Here is an 18,607-nt window from a genome sequence, read left to right as displayed (position 1 = left end):
TTTAATTGTACAAAAATTTCCAATTTTAATGTTGAGTGAAACTTGGTTGTCTGATAATGAGTCTTTAAGTATTCCAAATTTAACTATGTTTATAATGTCCATTAAAATAAACTTTATTAACATAGATAATGCGTTATACTAAATCTTCCAATTTATGAAATACCTTATTTCTATTGTGTGTCGTTTTTTCTACAAACTTAGAATTTTTGAAAAGATTTTTATCTTGTTATGGCAAAGAACGCGTGTACTAATAGCAAACGTGAGTGTACGTTTATTTTAGGTCCTTACAATTTTATAGTATTTTGGTAATGGCCTAAGTGTCGAAGATAAATTAATAGGTACTTGAGGGCCAGCACGGGCTGTATTTTTAGGTTTGTCAAGTACAGAAGTCCATTTCCAATTCCAATTATTTTATCGGATTTTCGCCTGGCGAACCTCCAACTTATTGGTAGCCTCATAGTGCTGAAAGCAGCCACCGCTAAGGAATTCAACGGATAGAAATGTCACATAAGCCGATCTTACTTCCAGAAGTTGGTTATCTTTTCAGATATTTCCCTGCTGGTACATCCACAACCAATTTGTTTCGGACTCTAAGGAGCTGGAGTGGCACACGTAAATTGTAGCGATGATAGACTTCCTATTTTATCATCGACAAAATACTGTGGAATTTTCACTGTTTTCCGGACCGTAGAAAGTCCTACAACAGACCTTGGTCTAACAGTGGACGTCCATAAGCGGATTCGAAGATGATGATGATGATGACCAATGAAGCATTCTTAACGCAGGTTTTTGATATCAATTACATTCTTGTAGTAGGATCACACGTACGTAATAAAACCATTGTATAAATTTGTATGTTCAGTGAACCTTGTATTTAACGAACATTGAAGGTTATTGTTACGTAAAGCGTTTTCACCGGCATCAGTTTAGGTCTCGTGCTACTATTTTAAGCTGCAATGCAGTAGACCATGGTTTACCAACCGGTTACCAGTGCCGGATTACGACTACTTGATGACCTAAGCAATGGTAATGTTTCACTATTAAACTAGTAAGGGTCTTTAATTTTTCTTAAACGTATTTATTAGAACCAGATAGATAATTACGTTACCTTGGAATATGAACGTAAGAATAAACACGATGTTTAAGGTGCTCCCGCGAGCTGTGATGGACTAAACAATTACTTAATTTTCTTATGGGCTAATCCGGCTCTGCCCAGTCTATTGCGACATGAGCGTTTTAGTCCGAATCAAAAAACCGTTGTTAGCCTCAGTTTAACCTTAGCTTATTAAACGTCCGACTCCGTGTCAACTGCCTTCTCTGTTATCTTAAGAGGGAGGGAAGAAGAAGAAGAAGAAATAGTCTTTATAGCGCATACAAGTATAAAACCAGGTTAACAAAAAAAAAAACGATAATATACATATGCACAAAGGCGGCCTTATCGCTTAAAGCGATCTCCTCCAGACAACCTTTGGTTGAAACATACGGGTGGAAAACAGCATATTTGGAGGGAGGGAAAGAAACATATTAGAAGGGAGGGTTTAGTAGCAAGAGCAAAGATTCGCCACGCTGCTTCAATGTGAATTATCCTCTATGTTTCTGTTTTAAACAGCACCTATTCACTCTTAATATACCTTCATAATATCAAGAGTGAATCTTCTAAGCAACCTGGCTTAATCTTAGGCTGCATCATCCCAGTGCTACTAACAACACTAGAGCTTGGTAAAAATCTAATATTAAAGTAAAGAATAATAAATAAATAAAATAAATATACTACGACAATACACACATCGCCATCTAGCCCCAAAGTAAGCGTAGCTTGTGTTATGGGTACTAAGATGATTGATGAATATTTTTATATATGATTAATTAGAATATAAATATAAACACCCAGACACTGAAAAACATTCATGCTCATCACACAAACATTTTCCAGTAGTGGGAATCGAACCCACGGCCTTGGACTCAGAATGCAGCGTCGCTGCAAACAGCGCCAATCGGCCGTCAACTAAACTTATTGGTTTCTTAAACTTATTAAACTTAATGGTCAAATAAACTTATTGGTTTTGATCTACTTTCGATTTCAAAGTCAAAGTCAAAAATATCTTTGTTAAAGTAAGCCCATAGGTGGCACTTTTGATGCGTACATAAGAATTACACGGTAGTGAGATGATGGCAATAACCACATTCGTAAACTCAAAACTAAAGCTACGAGGGTTCCGAACGCGTCCTGGTCTAAGAAGAAGCCCACAATAAACTTAGCCGGGTGTTTTCTTTTTTGTTATCACCATCTCACAATGTCATTTAAAATTATTAGAAGAGCAACTTGGTTAGAGCAATAATTCACGTATTCACGAGCATTACGTAGTCCTTTACACTATAATAGGGATTATTTTAATGATATCTGTCATAAGATATCTGTAAGTATTCGCATTACTCGACTTTCGTAAACCTTGTTTTTGTTCACTAAAATGTTTTTATTTACCTACACAGTTGGTCTATACCTACTTGAATAACGTAGGTACGTTAGCAAATTGGTAAAAGAACGTGAATTAAATCATGTGGATACGAAACATAATACCTACGAGAGCAAAGTTCGGCATTACTCTTGAGTGGTTCTGATGTAAACAATATTAGTCTAGTATTTCTTTACAAAGAGTAAGTACAAGTACTGCGCCTATTGGGTACCCAACAATAATCCTCTTGAAAGTATAAATAAGTAAGGTAGGTATAATTCGAGTCCCGTAATAAAAGCGCTGACGGTCTTAAGCCAGCGTTGATTAGATCGCCGCCGAATCAAATCGTATTAGCCTTCGCCTTATATTTTTCCTATGTAACTGTGGCTATTTAGAAAAACCACAGAGAAGTTTTTTTTTAACTTTTCTTTAGTTTTAAGTGGGAGGAAGTTTACATTATTGGATTTTCTTTTGTCACGTCAAAGACGTGCCGCTACGCGGTTTAAAGGTATGGGTTTAATGATAACTGCCATACTCCTAACAGGTTCGTCAGTTACTATTTTAGACTGCATTGCAGTAAAGGGCTAACTTGTAGTGGAAAAAAGAGGTGAAATTTCCCAGGCGCCACTGGCTGGACGGATGTTGATAAAATTTGGTATTAAGGTATTAGGTGTATCAAATATTTAGTAATAGTTTTATGTAGTTAATATTTAATGTATCTGCGATTTCGACTTTATATATATTATATATATTATACTGCATTTGATAAAAACCGGTGGGTTGGTTGCCAAATAAAGGTTACAAACAGGGATATACTTAATATAAATATGGATAAGCGACCGCGTGGGATCGGTGCGGTGGGTCGCAGATGCCTACAGCTAACGGACACAGTTTAATTGTAATACTATGCAATGTGATAATATAGAACTTCAGCCTCCACGTAGGGGGAACTGAGTTAGACCCCCGGCACACATGCCCCTATCAAGCCCCTACTAGCTTCTACTCAGAAGAATATTTTGTATTTAATGTATATATTATTGTGCATGAAGGGAAACATGCGATGAATTGCATGCGCTCTTTTTAAGTGACATCTACTATAAGTATATTAGCCCGGGTCGGACACGCACCTCCGACCTGTGACCTCCCAAGTCGTTGAACTATTGTGACTTCTTAACAATGTTATAAAGAAATCTAGAAATTGGAAACCTCTGATCCAATTTCGAATATCCCTTAACGATCGTTTGCATCATACACTTTGAAATTCAGCGAGTTTCGGTTTTGGTTTCGGCGGAACACGAGATAAATCTCGGAAGCTACAAAAATCAGACTACTACCTAGTACCTAGTAGTATTTTTTCAATTATTGTTTTATATATTACACCCTAACTTCCGCAAAATAAAGTTTTTTTATAATAATAATTGACGAAACAAGTCTGATGGTAATTGGAAACCTATAAACCGAGCAACATTCAAAGTTATGCTAAAAACGCGTTCTGCAAAGTCCAATATCTATAAATACTGATTCAAATGTTTAATCTTCAAAATTTTTTATTTGCAGGCAGGCAGGGTCTTTAGGGACACCACACATGTCCTCCAAATATGATTCCGGTGAGTTTACAGATATAAATTGTTATTGTATTCTCTCTCTCTCTCTCTATCTCTCTCTGTCTCTCTGGTCGTTCCTTCATCACTGAAGATCGTGGTCCTGGTGAGATCTTAACTTCGCGCTGGGAAACCGTCTCTATCGGCTCCTGTGGGAGGCCATTTTGGCGATTTGATAGAAGCGGCACGACTTTAATTTTTTCAGCTGGTCTTCCCATGTGTTATTGTATTAATCTATAAGAATACTTTAAAAGAAAACTTAGTGTATCAATTCCTCGTAAAGGATTATGTCATCATCTCTACGACGCGGCAAGATGACCACTAACTGGACAGCCTTTTGTAAGTATTTCCACATGGGGTTTGGTTTTTGCCGTATTTTAAAACCTCCCTGTGACTGGTTAACTGGACTGGTATAAGCGTATAAAACGTATAAATAACACCTGCAGGAACTCCGTGTCCATCAATCTAAGGCGTAGATGTTAAAGCCTCGTGTGCCCGTTATTTCTTATTAGACACCGGCAACCGCGCCCTTCAGACCGAAACACAGCTCTAGTAAGTAAAACAATCAAGTCAGTGGTCAGGTAATAACTAAAATAAAAAAGGTATGTCCAGTAATGGTAGTCTATCTATCAATGTGTGTTCGAAGATATAACAAAATGTAATACTATCAATTTATTAATACTTCAATATCATAATATGCAGGTATGTATATTAACTGTTATGTGGTTAAGAGTTATTTATGATCTCGCGTGTCACCGCGTAATTCTGTGAAGCTCTCATGAACAAGGTTGGAAAAGATATTATATTTGGTGGCATAATCAAAAGGCTATGTCGGCACACCCCAAAGCCTATTTCGCACTGTTGCACACTTAAGGTTCTCAACATCATATTACTTTATGGGCTAAATAATTTGAGTAAAATTTAGGTACTGTTATTTGCAATAGCCTGTATCAAGCCAGGACGCCAAGTATTTTATTAAATTACAATAATTGTGTCATTCAATGTCTTCGTTATGACTTTATTTATTTTATTTATTTATTTAATGAAATGGTTACAACAACAACTCTTATAAAACTAAACAAAAAATGAAAAAACATATAAATGTAATATTGTGGACCCACTTAAAGACTGCCACAACTTGCGAATACAAAACTATATTGTCAGTTAGAAGGAGAAAACAAATTAAGAGTCTTTATTGAATGACACAAAATTAAACTTACCTAATGAAAAATAATTAAAATTAAAGAAGTTTTAACATTAAGACGTCCTCACTCCTCCATCACGCCATCCCGCGTTGTTCCAACATTTTCCATAGTGTTGCGGCATTTTCCATACTGATCCACAGTGCGTAATTGCCTTAATAAAATATGTAGCTTTATAAAAATTATACGTAACTGTGAGACAAGTTAATTAAAAGTCGTGTACTCGCAAATGTCGGGATATGTGTTCGATATATTCAGCGACGAAATTACAAAAACCAGCTTACGTCATGACAATGGCTGATAAAGCTTATAATGTTTTAGCTGGGCTCAGGCCTCTTCAATCAAAGGAGAGCGCAGGCAGCATTTGAGCAGCGTGGTGGGTCGAAGTTCTATCTAAGCCAACATTTTTGCGCTTCGTGACAGCGAGGGGATCTCAGAATGCATATCTCAACATCAATAGGCCCTTAGCTTTAATGCCAGGTCTTAGCCACTTGAACATCACAGAGAAGAATTCTTCCGGACGAGAAATAGTCCGAAAGAGGCTCCGTCTGGTACCCCCAACATCACAGAAGATGGAACCATATTTAAACCAGGTTATAGGCAACGATATACATCTCAGGTTACAGGTCTTTGCTTTTTTCCTAAAGATAACAAAATTCGCCAAAGAAATGCTGACATAATGGGCTTCCGAGGAGAGATGGTGACGATAAGGCACGCAAATGACCTTTGAAATTGCTTAAGTTTGCTTATAGTGCTTTGTTTGTAAAGTACTTCATATAGATTTATGGAGCGTGAGTCTTATAATTTTGAATAAAGGTTTATTTTTGCAATACCTACTCAATTATTTACCGTTCAAGTTTTTCGTGTGGAAAGTTGGTAAATTAAGGCGTAGCCGATGTTTATTAGTTAAATTGAATTACCAATGGACACGTATGTGATATATCTACCACATTTGCTAATATATTTGTAAGCGAAAGATATATATACCACGATGAAAAAACCAAACGTTTTTTTTTTATTTAAAGCGAGCTAGTGCGCGAACGGGTCACCTAATATGAATTGAATACAGACACAAACGAGTGTCGGTATTAACTTCATATCAACATTACTAGATGAACTGCTAGCTTCAAGCAGAGAAACATTCAAGACATTTGTTCCTCTGCCCCTCGAATAATGCTTTTGTAAACGAATGTAATACCGGACACCCGCTGGTGGGAGTAGGTTCCACTATTTACATTGACCGGGAATGTAGGTGGTATTGCAGAATAGGCAGGAAATGATAATATGTTCTTCTTTTAAAAAAAACACAGAGGTGTCAGGATACGCCGATGTTAACTATGCCTCTGAATTTGAATAATAGATTCCGTATCCTATATTGGTGAAAATAAACTGTTGTGAGTCTCAATTATTTACTTAACAATGTACCTTTAAGACCAACATAACAATATAAGTGTTACAGTAATTTTATAAATTGGGTAAATAATTAAACAATTATTAATATATTGTAATGGCACAGTTTTAACTAAATGCATATGAATATGTATTTATATCAATACTAGCACACAATCAATACACTACATATAATACTTTTTATGTCCCATAATACTTTTCTCAGCGCACGGCAAGTAATTAATTTTATACACAAAATTTTACTACTTTGGTTTACATTATTGCATTTTTCTTAAGGAACTCCAATTTTCTGAAAATAAATTATAGCCTATGTTACTTCTTAATAGTTAAGATTTGTTTTGGTGAAGAAATGATTAAAAACGGTCGAATACTTTCGGAGCCTATTGGGTACTAACCTGTTGGGTCAGACTTGCTGTCCCTTTGCTCTAGCTCATTGTACGGCATGCATGGATACAGGTCACAGACATAGCATCAAACAAAAGCAGGAGCGCAACACATCTGTTGGTTCGTAGAAGGTTGCGAGAAGCCTTAGATTGCACCCAATCTGGACACAGCCAACATTCGTTTTCTATATTCAATCTCTGTAATCTGTTGACAAGTTGCTAAGAATTTTTTTTTATTTAAAAAGAGATGTAAGTATATTTTTCGACAGTAACAACATTGCAAAGTAATAAATCCATAGATTACGGATAGACTGAATATAGAAAAAGGTCGTGAGTATCTAGATGTAATGTTGTCGTCAATCGTGATTCGAAATGAAAGTTGGAAATTGATGCCTTGTTTATAGCCGAGGCGGCGTTTGTATAGCTCTCTCCAAATGGGGCACTGAAATTTAAAGCTCTTTGTTTGAACAAAAAAAGCAAAACAAAAATACGGCTTGTTTATCTTTGTCTGCATTTCTTTGTCCTAAACGTTGTGTTTGTATCCCGTTTGCCATTATATAAAAGTGCATTAGATCCACTTATTATTACGGGAAAAAAAGAAGTATGTGCTCCATAAGACGCCATTTCTATACCAAGTAATATAAACCGTGCCTAATTCAATTTTCATAAAAAAAAAAGTAAAAATTTAAACCATAACTTATAACATTTACACGTACACACGTAGGTACAGTTGTGTATGAAACCAAATTTTATTTTATCACACGATAAATTTAATATACGTAAAAGTTTTAGCTTATTGAAGTGTACCTGTGGTGTACCAATACAATTTTACCGATAAAAATAATATGGAAACATGATACCCGTTTACCGCAGTATTTGATTATGTACATTGCTTTTAAAATATTATCGGTTTTATGGGTCGCGTGTTAGTAAGTATGCAAGATAACTCACTAATAAAATTATAAAACGTACTTATACCTAAAACTACCTAGCATATAATTTAAACTCAGGTACATAACCTTATTCAGTCCTCGTAACCTAAGTAAAAACTTAAACTTTAGTTTATGAGTAGCCTTAATAGGTATATTTCCATAAGCGGCGCATAAGCATTTGAGTAGATTAGCCGATGCCGCTTTTTGGGACGTACTCGGTAAGTGACAAACTGCCAACGTATCAACGCAGGTCGCATCCCACACCAGCGGAAGCCCCATCGACCACGGTACCAAGTACCACTAGCACGGTAGTCATACCGTCTGGTCTCTTGCCATCATCCCTGAACAAACCGGGAGGTTCCAATTGTGCAAGAATAGACGCAGAGGCCAGAGCGCGACGGACTATATCATTAGCACGTATTTAAAATAATCTTAAGTAATCTGTGACATAGAATAACATGAAGGCTATGGAGCTTATCTGTCTTTCTTTAAAGCTCAAATCATTTGTCTAAACGTTTTGACTACATCCTATGCAACTGGTTATCAGTTATCAGTGAGGAAATTGGTGGTCTCTCTTGCCTCGAAAAGCACGTTAAGCGTCGGTGTCGGTCGAATACGGTTATTACTTACGGTTTAAGCCCACTAACCCGAATTGGAGCAGCCGCATTGGAATAGAATAGAATAGAACAGAATATAATTTTATTGTTTACTATTTACACATAGAAAGGCAGTTGACAAGGCCTAGAAAATTATAGAAAATACCCACGGCCGGGCGTACAATTATATTATTAAATAAGTATAAAATTAAAAATTAAAAAAAATCAATCTTTAATATAACCACAATATAAAATCAGTGACAAAATATATATAGGTATAAGATTATTAATAATCAAACAAAATTGAAACAATAAAAATAAAGAAAAAATCACTAGAGGCGAATAAATTAAAACTAAACAGATCCAGAGAACAGTCTCCACGTCAAAGTCATGTCAAAGGCTTTAGCAAGCAACCTATTTTTTAAAACTGTTTTAAATTTGAAGATAGGGAGATATTTTATATTATCTAGCAGCTTGTTAAAAACTCGTATCGCCATGATGTATTGCTGTAGTGCTTTTGCGGTATATATTACAGGTATATATTGGATATATTGGATGGTACGTTGGACGGTATATATTGGATGCTCCAAAAAGGCTATGCTATTATCGGACGACTGTGGTCATCGGTGGGATGTTAATTAAATTTTACATTAGTGCGAGTGCTAAATCCTAAACATTCGTTCTCCTCGACGCCACGCCTCGCCTCCACGCTAGTTTTACCACGTCATTTATTACTTTCACGCCGCTTTACCTTGTAGGGCTGAGCTCGGATGAAATAGTACTATACAAACCTTATTAATACTTTTATACTCTAGAGCTTGAAAAACAATTTTATTCCGCTTCAACCTTAAACAAGAAATAAAAGAGCGCGAGTTATAAAAAAAATGGTTTATGATTGCCTAGAAAACTTTAATCATAATCGGCTTTGTTACATTTTGTCCCTGTAGGCAGCGGTCATGAATTTGTAATAATGGTTATTTATTATCGCAGAGAAAGAAACCTTTGTTAGACGAAAACTAACCCCGTTTTATTGGCATGCTGCCTTTCACTATTATTCATGGAACTCCCCGTACCGAGAAATTTACTTTATAAATTTCTGTCCGGTAACAAACACGATATTTAATACTGGAGGTTCTCCGCGATTTCGTCCACGTACTACTTTTGATGAGTTCATTTACATGGGCAATATATTAACACACACACACACACACACACACACACACACGCAACACACAGAACAACTCACACATATATAATACACTAAATCTAGTGGAACATCTGTATAATTAGTGTACTATAAATCGGAGATCTGTTCCAAATAAAGATTTATTATTATAAAGATTTATTATGATTAGCGCATTCAATAAAAAAACAACAAACAAAATTCTACCAATTTTAAGTAGGTATAGATATAATTAATGACATTATATTAGTTTTAATCTAGGTTATACATGTTAGCACTAAATGATAAGCATCATTCAAATATTTTTAATGACTAATTAATTACGAAGTCCAAAGTGCATTAGCACTTTAGTTAAAATTTCATTTCAAAAATGTACTTCCAGAAATAGTGTATTAGCATTAATTAGCATGGGTATTTCACGCTTTTTTCATAACTCGCCAACTTCAACTTTTTCCAATTAAAACTGCTGCCATGTAAAAATGCTGTACATTTAAAAAAAAATCATAACTGTTTGTTCGCCGCAGTTTCACCTGCGTTAACTGGTCGTAGCGTAATGTTATATTGGTGACGTCGGTAGGTACTTCATTCTTATGTAACCACTTTTTTTTACGAGCAGTTCGCCATAAATAAATGTTACAGTAATTCTTTAAAGTGGGTATATCCTTCATTAAACTTTTGATAACTATAACCAGAAATGTTTCGGACAATTTATTAAATATCAGATGGTGCTAAGCCATTATGTCAATACTTTTATAGACGAGCCTGATTCAATCACAAACTCAAATCGAAAATATGCGTAAAAAGGATTTATGCCGTACATTGTTGTGACAATGTTGTGGATATCACTAAAACAAGACAGTTCGTCGTAGACAGTGGCGTGCATAGAGTGGATGCTCAGGGTATGCAGATGATATAAAATGAAGAAAAACTCCAGTACGAGTTATAAAAAACTTGAAGATAGGCATTGTAAGAGTTATAAAAAGCCTACTCTTAAGTATTTGTACCTCGTACTGGAGATTTTGTTCATTTCATAACATCTGCATACCCTGGGCATACCCCCTATGCACGCCACTAGTCGTAGACGTCCGAAATTATAACCCACAATTGCAATGTCTTAGCCAAAGAAAGCTTACCTAACTACCTAAGTCCTAAAGTAAGCACTGACTTACTTATTGAGTCTGTTAAAATAAAGTCGCTTATTAAGTTAAGAAGTAGTGTAAATCAAGCTTAAGTTATTGCCTACGTCAAAACGCTCGACACCAGTAAGAGTCTATGACACACGTAATTTTTATTGAATTGATATCTGCTAATCTAAAGTTAATCTGATTATTTCGCAGACCGTCACGAAGGCACTTACCGTGATTCGTAATGTCATTAATAATGCATATAATAGGTAATAAAGTCTTTACTGACATCATCATTTCTGTTATAATTATGACGTTAGGAATGTGGAAAGACTTTAGCTGTACTCGTATATCGTATCGACTATCAGTAAGTTCGAAATTATTAGGTTAATGTTTTTCGGTTAAGAAATTTTCCTGAGTTAGGGAATTGGCGCAATCCACCATAGTGACTCTGAGAGCACCTTAAGCAATTGGTTATTAATAAAGATTTTTAAAATTTGTCATTTTTAAAATTATTATAAGAATAACAGCGTGGAACAAACGCTAAACAAAACGAAATGAACTGGATTTCACATGCCTTCGATAACATTATCCAGATCTCCCAGGAGTCCCAGGCTTCCTACAAAATGTTTTTCTTTTAATTCAAAACATACCTAGATCTGAAAGTCAACGTTACGTGCCGGGGGTTGAACTCGGTCCCCCCGGAAGGAAAGCCAGAGCCCTAACCACAATGCTATCACAATGCACGGGAATCCATGCAAAACACTAGACAAATTATAGCCATGGTTATTTTTAACCTGTGCTCAAACCTTCCTCTATCTGGTTTTGAAGTGAGACTTGAACTATGAATCTCGGGACTGGACATAAGTGGCACAAGACCGTAGTTTGCGGAAATCTTAATGAAAAGCTTTGACGTCCTTCGTTGTGGTTATGAAGATGATGCAACCCCGCTGGAAAACAGAAGGCTAAAAGTTAACGTAACTTCATCTTCATCATAAATTCAGAATCCTTTAATATGGAGAACTATTTTCTGTGGACAACAAAATGTTTTTAGTACAATAGCCTACTAACCCAACCCAGCTTTGGGGTAAAGAAAAATATGGCATAACTCCGGAGTACACGTAATTATGGTTTGCTGCCTTAACGACATTCTGATTGGTTCAAATAATACAGATTCTTTCTTGACATATTTTTCAGCACGCAATAATATTTAGTATGGAATCAAGTTAATCTAACATTCTTGCGCTTTTCATCATTCTCCCTTCAAAAAGCAGGAGATTAGCAATTTGGATGCTTTTTATGTATGTTCGGGCATAACTCAATCAATTATAAGTTTTTTAATTGTTAGAAAGGGGTTCGACACAAAATGGTTCAATGTATAAATTTCATATCGATTTGATGAAGAGTTTCGGAGACAGACTATGGCACTCTTCAAACAGTGACAGCAAATTAACCGCGGTTGCTACTATCGCATAAATATTCACTGTCTACGGCAATCACACATCACATCCTCGCACCTGTACCCTCGAAAGGGTTACGCGGATGTATTCAGTGTATCGGAGAATGCCCACATTTTCTATGAATGGTATTTAAAAATATATATAAAAGTCGTCGCACTCGTTGATGTTTCATCCGGCTATGGACATTAGGTGCAAGTTTAGTATTTTATATTTGAATGTATGAATGAGTGAATGAATACACTTTTATTGTACACCGTATAAATATAAAGAAAAATTAGAAATAAAAATGTAACACAAAGTATACAATTTGGCGGCCTTATCGCTACATAGCGATCTTTTCCAGGCAACCAATGGCGTAAAACACAGCTCAAGAAGAGGGGGAGGTGGTGCATATAAATATACTATATTTATATATATATATAAAATGAAGTTTAACGCAATAATATATGTGTCGGTTTGTACGTACATCAGTTCTCTCAACTCTAAAACTCAACGATTAAAACCAAGACTACAGCCTTGTGGGATGTCATAAAAACTTTTTTAGCCGAGTACATAGAATTAGTTCCTTACATTGCATTAAACTAAAAATACATGATACAAGATAGAAACATATTAAATCAATGCATCAATGTATATATGTATTGACGTTTTTGTAAGAACTGCTTTCGTATCTTCCTCAATAACGTCTTTGTATAAAAATGAACAAAAATTTTTTTTTCTTTACTTCGCAAGTTCACAAGTCTAATCTCACCGTGTGGTAAGTGTTGATGCAGTCTAAGATGGTAGCGGGCTAACATTTTAGGGGGTTTGGTTCGCACCGGAACACTAAATCGCTTAGCGGCACGTCAAATTCAAATTCTTTATTCATGTAGGCCTATCACAGGCACTTATGAAGCCTTCATACATATTGTACGTTTACATATTCGCAAGCGAATGATGATAACTTTGTTCGCCAATTTAAACCTAAAGCTACGAGGGTTCCAAATGCGTCCGGGTCTAAGAAGAGCCCACAACAAACTTAACCGGGTATTATTTTACGTCTTTGTCGGTAGGATGGTATCTAGCCACGGCCAAAGCCTCCAGAAGAGACCGGAGTCAATTGCCCCTGCCGGAAATCGAACAGGGGACCAATTTCGGAGGTAACCTACATAAATGTCCTTTAATGAACAGCCTCTTTGTTAGCGTCGAAGTCCTGGGCTCCAATCCTTACATTTAATGCCCTAATATTTTTGTCGCAGTAACAGCTTTCAGTACGAGACTGGAGCTTGGAAGTTTTTGTTTCGTACCTTGAAGGCACTTTACAGTCGGTGCGTGTTGTTATCACTAACGTGAGGGATAGGTGTATCGTTGTTTTAATCCTCTATTCTATGAAAAACCACCTGTGCCTAGCTGTGGGACATTAATAGCCTGTAGATGATTATCCAATACCAAATTCAATTAATACGCTGCAAAGTTTAAAGTTCTACTCGTACAACACTAATTTCAGGGCGAAATATTTACTATAAGTAATCATCATCATCAACCCCTTACCGCCCCACTACAGGGTCTTCTCTCAGAATGAGAAGGGTGTAGGAGGTGGTTTACCAGGCTGACCAAGTGCGGATGGTTAGACTTCACACGCCGTTGAGAACATTATGGAGAACTCTCAGGCATGCAGGTTACCTCACGATGATTTTCTTCGCCGTTTAAAGGAAGTGATAGTTAAATTGTTTAAATTAAAATATACATATAACTCCGAAAAATCAGTGGTGTCTGGGCTCAAACTCGGTCTTCACTAAATGAAAGGCGAAGCCTTACCCACTAGGCTATCACAGCTTTAATTAATAATTTAACTAATAATCACAAAATATGCTCGATATTTTATTTTTATTTTAATAATCTAATTTTTATTTAAATCCGTTTTTTATTGCGTTGTTCCAACGTTGATTAACCAAGAAAAACTTACTTTAAGTCGTTAGCAACTATAGTTTATTTCATCGCGGTATGGGAAAAGCGTAGCCGAAATTTTCGACCTAAAGGGCTACGGAATTGATGCTTCATGCTACGAGCTACAATATATCGTAGCGGCCACGTTAAAGTTACGTAATCTGACGCGCTTGCATCCGCAGCATTTGCCAAAAAAAGGATAAATAATTACATTAACATAGAACTTACCTTATTCATTCCATTCCCCATTTTAACGATGAATATAAATTTATTACTAAAATAGATTCCCGATAATGCTCTTCAATAACAACAAACGCTTAAATTTCAACATTTTTTATAAAATAAACAAACATCGTAAATTGGCGTATTATAATTGATTTTGTACAATTCACTGAACGTGTGTCAATTCGTCAACAATTTCTGTCACTATGACTACATTGTTGACGCCGGGTGTCACGCGATGTTTCGGTATCTCAATCGACACTTACGAAATCGATTCAATAAATTCTGAGCGCACGCCAATTCGATTTTAATAATTCGGCTGGCGGTATTTTTTTCCACGCGGATTTGTGTTATCGATCGTATTTTTCGCGGTGGAGGCAAACGCGAATTTGTTTGCGACACGAAAACATGCTACGCTTACGGCGGACAACGCGCCACTGCCAGCCGGCAGGCCGGGCGTCACTGCGTCTCTTAACCTTCGAGGGATGCAAGTTTTATCGATAGGTAAAAGTTAGAAGGATTTGCTGCAATATTTTTTCTTCAATGCATATTGTTGTGATGTAAGACCTCTATGTAATATACGCCCTCTAAACTTATGTTATAAATGCGAAAGTTTGGGTCGATGTTGGTAGCTCAATCAAGCTAGAACGACGGAACGGATCTGGATGAAAATTAGGACAAAGATAGATTATAGTTTGAAATAGTACCTATTTAGGCTAGGATAGTCATAGATTTGTTTTTGTATTTCACAGCGACAGCAATATTTTTCTCCATCATGGATATGCACAGAATAACATAGGCATACCCATCAAAATTGTCATGCGAACGAAGTCGCCGGAAACAACGTATACCTACATATACATGAGATGTAAAAACGCTACTCAAAAAAAACATATGAATGGTGGACTTTTATTAAATATAATAAAGAAGTAAATAATAAAATATAAATATTCTAAAGTAACATATAAAACCAGCGGTTTCACTCGACGTTGTCAGAGTAACATGACTGTTTAACTTTAGATTGAATTCTTCAAATAGCTGTAGTAGTTTCGAGAAATATGTATTTATCTATCTATTATTATTATTAAACTCTTTATTTGTATACCACAACATTAACATATTTAAAATATAACAAAAACAGAAACATATCGAAAGAAGTAGTAAGACAAAAGGCGGCCTTGTCGCTTAATATCTATATTATATAATTAAATTAATTATATGTAAATAAAAAGACCCCGACTTTCAATATAGTGTACGTTATTCTGCTAGCCGAACGCTTTTATTTGATACCTATATTGCTGGAGTTGTGAAAAAATTCGACCTTCGACCGATTTTCATCAAACTTAGCCCAGAACACTACCGACTAATTTACCTTTCAAACAAAAAAAAAAACAAAATCAAATTCGATTCACCCGTTCGGGAAATACGATCGCACAGACAGACACACACACATACACACATCCACACATACAAAAACACACACACGGACAGACTCATCAAACTTATACCCCGACGTTTTTGCACCGGGAGTTAATTATTAAGCACACTTAAATATTTGATAGAAGCAGGCTTAGGAGATGTTAGGAGATGTTGATGGAAGAATTATTCATTGTAAATTCAACATGCTCCGGTTTCAATACAGTATATACAGTATGTAAATTGCACCATACAGATTCTCCTGCTGTTCGCGGAGTATAGCAAATTAAGCTTAATTTTCATATTATCATACAATGACGTCAACTACTAAGAGTTACTTACCTTTTGTTGAGAGTTACAAAATCCATGGTTCTTAGCCTCCCGTTTCCAGCGGCTCCCAGTGACACGCTTGATGTCGTCTGTCCACCTTGTTGGAGGTCGACCAACGCTGCGTTTACCGGTGCGAGATCTCATCAACATCGATTCCGATCATTGTCTTATACCTACCTTATAATAAATCATTAAAAATTAAACTTTTGATAACTATAAAATCATATTTGCCAGATATTTTATTTAAATGATTCGGATTTTAACAAATACTTTTATAATTATTATTTAATTAATTAATAGTTTTAATGAAACAATAATCGAGTTGGTGGGAATTTTGATAAAAATACGACTGCATTATCCATACACTTCTGTCTTGTATGGGACTCTAGACGATGCAGAGATACCTCACGGTTGCTTACGTTATCACAGTTAAATGTTTAATAAAATGTCGATATATATATATATCTAGAACTCACTATCCACGTAAAAACCGAAACCATGTTAAAGCCTTTCAAATACACTTACGTGCTGTTTAATTCTAAAATTTAAATAACTTTGTGAACTACTTACCTAACAACTGTTATAACTATAACACGTGGAAAAGTTTAAAATAGTCTCGTTTTGACAACCTTCTTGGCACATTGGTGAGCGCTGTGATTTGGGAGTCAAGTAGGTAAGTTTTGAAATTTCTCTGCTCTTGGCTTCGCCGACAAAGTCGATGTGGCCCCATGCCCCTTAGAAAGCTAATAGGGGTCAAAAATACCCAACTGGCATACCCCTAACACCCCGCTACCATCTTCGGCTGCATTATCAATTATCTCTAGGTGAGATTGGAAGCAAGGACTAATATCCTTAATGGACAAGTCGTCGAATAATGAATAAAAATGTTGCCAATATTTCGAGCAGACCAGAGAAAATACAAAGATCGGGATAGAACTCGGGACCTCCCACTTAAAACCAAAGCGCTTATTGCTACGCCAGGAAGGTTGTCAACAAATAATACAATACTTACGGTTTCGTTTCAAATAGTTCCGGAACTTATTCAGTGATTAATGGAACATCAAAATCGCTGACACAGTTACCAGTGTTTGATGATTCACTTCAATTTCCGCTAATGGAAATGCCAGCTTTTATTCAAGCATACGTTGTTATTATCTGTTAGTTGTTCGTATTAAAACTAGCTTATGTTACAGTAATTTACAAAGTGGGTAAATTACCAAATTTTTGATAACTATTATAAATTCAAATTTGCCATATATTTTATTGAATTGATTAGGATTTTACAAATTTAATAACCAATGTTCATGACATTGAGTTGGTGGGTGTTTTGATATGAATACGGGTGCATTTTCGATACACTTCAGTCCTACATGGACTCGAACGGTGCAAATAATATACCTTCCCGCTATCTTAGTCGTTTATCACATGCTCAGTATTCAGTTCAACATGGAATTTATAAAATACGGTATTTATAAATTCCAAGTGACGTAGTCGCGACTGACGCATCGGGTCGCGTTTTTAGTTATTTTATTTTAAGGTAGTAGGTAGAGGCACAGTTAGTAATAATAATAAAACAGCTGGGTACCTATGAAAATATATTTGTATTTTTCAACAAGTCTTACAAGAGGAATGTACATTTCTTTATTTTCAATGAAATACCATAACCTACTTTCTCATAAATAAATCTTTATCAACATCGTATTTGGTATCAGTAGGTAGCTAATTTCCTATACACAGTGTGGGTACTAGCGACATATTCACCGAAACACGTTCTCTTTAAATTTAAATCCAAACAAATTCAGCTATAGCTGGGCTAGAATTTTGTTTCTCTCATTTAGGTGTTGCTTGATACGTTCAATCTTGCAATCACACAGAGCTTTTATTTTAACCACAGCACCAACTCGCTTAAGAGTTTACTAGATCAGTTTTATATTGTTGCGGTCGCTGTTCAAAGTTGTCAAGTGTGAGTTTTCGACTTTTTCAAACGCTTGAAAGTTAACTACCTACTATTTTTATGGTATGACAGCGCCATCTAGTTCCAATATTGCGAAACATTATTGTATATCTAAATGGCGGCGCTCTATCGATACCATATATAAACCGTAGTTAGCTCCAACGCGACTGAATAATTTAAAATATCTAGGTCGAAAATCTTTCCCAAAGCCAAATGTTGTAAAAGGGATACTTATTTTGCTTTGGCATCGCTAACAACCAACTGACGATACTATAACAATATCTATCTATATATATAAAAAAGAAAGTGTGTGAAGTTCCGTATAGGCTCGGAAACGGCTCGACCGATTTTAATGAAACTTTCAGGGAATCTCCGGATTGACCTGGCGAGTAATCCTGTAAAGTTTGGTGACGAT

The 18,607-nt window shown here is 35.9% G+C and overlaps 1 protein-coding gene across 3 annotated transcripts in view; it reads right to left on the bottom strand.

The window, feature by feature from the left end:
- Window positions 1–14,920, bottom strand: part of LOC120630735 (dual specificity protein phosphatase 22-like) — a 76,564-nt gene extending 61,644 nt beyond the window's left edge. For all 3 annotated transcript variants that reach the window (XM_039900029.1, XM_039900027.1, XM_039900028.1), the window contains exon 1: window positions 14,499–14,920. In XM_039900029.1, the coding sequence (XP_039755963.1) occupies window positions 14,499–14,519 (21 nt within the window). In that variant the 5' untranslated portion in view covers window positions 14,520–14,920. The remainder of the gene's footprint in view (window positions 1–14,498) is intronic.
- Window positions 14,921–18,607: the final 3,687 nt, after the last annotated feature.

The sequence above is a fragment of the Pararge aegeria genome, chromosome 16 (assembly GCF_905163445.1).
Source record: "Pararge aegeria chromosome 16, ilParAegt1.1, whole genome shotgun sequence".
NCBI classification, from domain to species: domain Eukaryota; kingdom Metazoa; phylum Arthropoda; class Insecta; order Lepidoptera; family Nymphalidae; genus Pararge; species Pararge aegeria.
Note: the sequence above shows the minus strand (reverse complement) of the source record. Positions and strands in the feature narration are given on the sequence as shown.